General features: G+C 49.9%; 1 protein-coding gene across 1 annotated transcript in view; it reads left to right on the top strand.

The window, feature by feature from the left end:
• Nucleotides 1-1834: 1834 nt before the first annotated feature.
• The window catches only part of VOLCADRAFT_100956 (uncharacterized protein), a gene marked incomplete at both ends in the record, with an annotated part of 13891 nt that continues 13653 nt past the window's right edge, over nt 1835-2072 (top strand). Inside the window, one exon of the mRNA XM_002959438.1 lies at nt 1835-1867. Coding sequence (XP_002959484.1) covers nt 1835-1867 — 33 coding nt within the window. The remainder of the gene's footprint in view (nt 1868-2072) is intronic.

Genomic DNA, 2072 nt, shown 5'->3' with positions numbered 1-2072 from the left:
AGCAGCCCCTCGCAGAAATGTGAGCGGTCGTACTCTGCCGAATAAACGGGACGTACATCGTCCAAAAAAGCCAGGAGCGAATTTTGCCGCGCGGATGCGCGCATTCGAGTCGCAAAATGCGCGTGTGTAAGTGTATATAAATTTTCGTGGAGAAAGGACGAGGTGCGCCAGCGCGTTGCGCAGGTGGGCATGTTGGCCACAGCCGCACGCGGCATGCAGGCTGGACTATTGCGTGGCTGCTTTGCAGTAACTGAAAGCACCGAAAGCCAACGTCGTAGCTTGCAACTCTGGGCTCGTGAAACTGCCGCGGGAAGAGGAAGCGTCTGGCGAAGAGGCAGTTGTGTGCAAGCAAACGGTCGCGTTTTTGGTAGTGCAACGTATACAGCACCTTGTTCAGAGTAAAGTCAAATTACAAAGTTGCGCAAAGTATAACATACATAAACTTAATTAAACATAAGAACAGATAAGACGTTTAGAGCCTTGTCGGTGACATGGACGCCGCTGTTGGCTTAGAACAGCTATTTGCTGTGCATAGGGACGTGCCCGCGTTAGCCGTGTTGCAACAGCTCAGGATGGATTTCAGACAGCAACAGCCTCAAGAGCTGCTGCACAACCACCGGAGATGTCTTCAGTTGGGCACGTGTAGTTTTGGTCGGCGGGGTCGAGCATCGTACGCATTGCGCACAGAAACCAAGGTGCAGCGTCTCTGTAACATCGCCAACATATCCGGTACGCGGTGGCAGGCTTGCCGAGCACGAAATGAAGGGGGGGTCGCATCTCACCATCAACTAAGCATGCATGTGCTCGGTTGAATGCTCGGTAGCGTGCGAGTTTACCCCTATCAGGATGTTTGTTTGCATATCCCTCCAAGCGAGAGGGCTTGGACCTATGCTGATGTTCGTTCCAAAAAGTAAGCTGAGCACTGATGCTACGGTGAAAGGTATGCACGTAAATTCGCCCGTGCGCCAAACGCCCTGTAACCAGCTTAGACTAATCTCACATTCCATTATGCCACTGCACTTTCCTCTCCAGCCTGGCCCCATTCTGTTGCTCGCAAACGTACTTGGGCACCTTACAATCCAACACCATACGGGCTTTAGAAACGCGGGCAGCTGCTTCACAAGGACCCCCCTATTTTTGGGATATTCTGTGTTACAATAAATATTGGCCCAAATGTGTGAAACGTTTAACGTTTACGTTTACAAGCTTCAAGCTTGTACGGTCCAGACGAGCCAAAAGGCTCATGAACCGCCAAACTGGAAACAGGAACTCAAAAAAAGAAATAATGCTAATACCCAACAATATCGGATTGATTAATCTTCAACGTACTGCAACCTGCATTTTCTAATGTCGTCCAAGACGCGCGCTAACCCGCGTTGATCCTTGACGCCCATAATCTCGATCATGCGGTTCCCAGGAGTAACCCCCAGGTCCCAAAGCTTCAAACGGATATTCGCATACGCAGGGCAATCTAGCAGCACATGACATATATCCTTGATATTATTACTTGTGGCGCGTAGGCGGAACAACTCCTGACGTACTATCGCACAGCTGAGTGGCGTAACCATACAATTCGAATTCTTCGTTGCCACTCCTGCCACTCGCGCACATCATCAGCAGTGAGGCTGTAACCAATTTAAAACTCACCATCATCTCGCGGGACGAGGCAGACGGGATCTAGCGATGGAAACGTACCCTAGAGTTCAGGGGCAGTTTACAGTTGTACGAACGTACGTACGAACTTTCACCCTAACATTCGTCCCAGACTCGTGGTAAAGATGGTAAAGCCAGAACCACGACACGTCTTCTGATTAGGTGTCTTTATTAATCCAACATGTTAATTATTGGCAACCCAAAGAAAAATAAGGTCAGTCCGGCTCCCGTGTCGTCTGCTCATCCGCGCGCTCTCCGTTTTAGAAATCTGCGTGCCTGCTGCGACCATACATGCCGGATTTATCTTTGAGGCAAGTATTTGCATGGTTGTACGCAAGGCTCTCTGTTGTTCCGTATGTCTCTGTTCTCTGAAATAAGCCCCACATATGGCGTAAAGGGTGGAAAAGGTGGGTTTCGGG

Source organism: Volvox carteri (assembly GCF_000143455.1).
Source record: "Volvox carteri f. nagariensis unplaced genomic scaffold VOLCAscaffold_249, whole genome shotgun sequence".
Taxonomy (NCBI): Eukaryota; Viridiplantae; Chlorophyta; class Chlorophyceae; order Chlamydomonadales; family Volvocaceae; genus Volvox; species Volvox carteri.
This window is presented reverse-complemented; position numbering and strand designations above follow the sequence as displayed.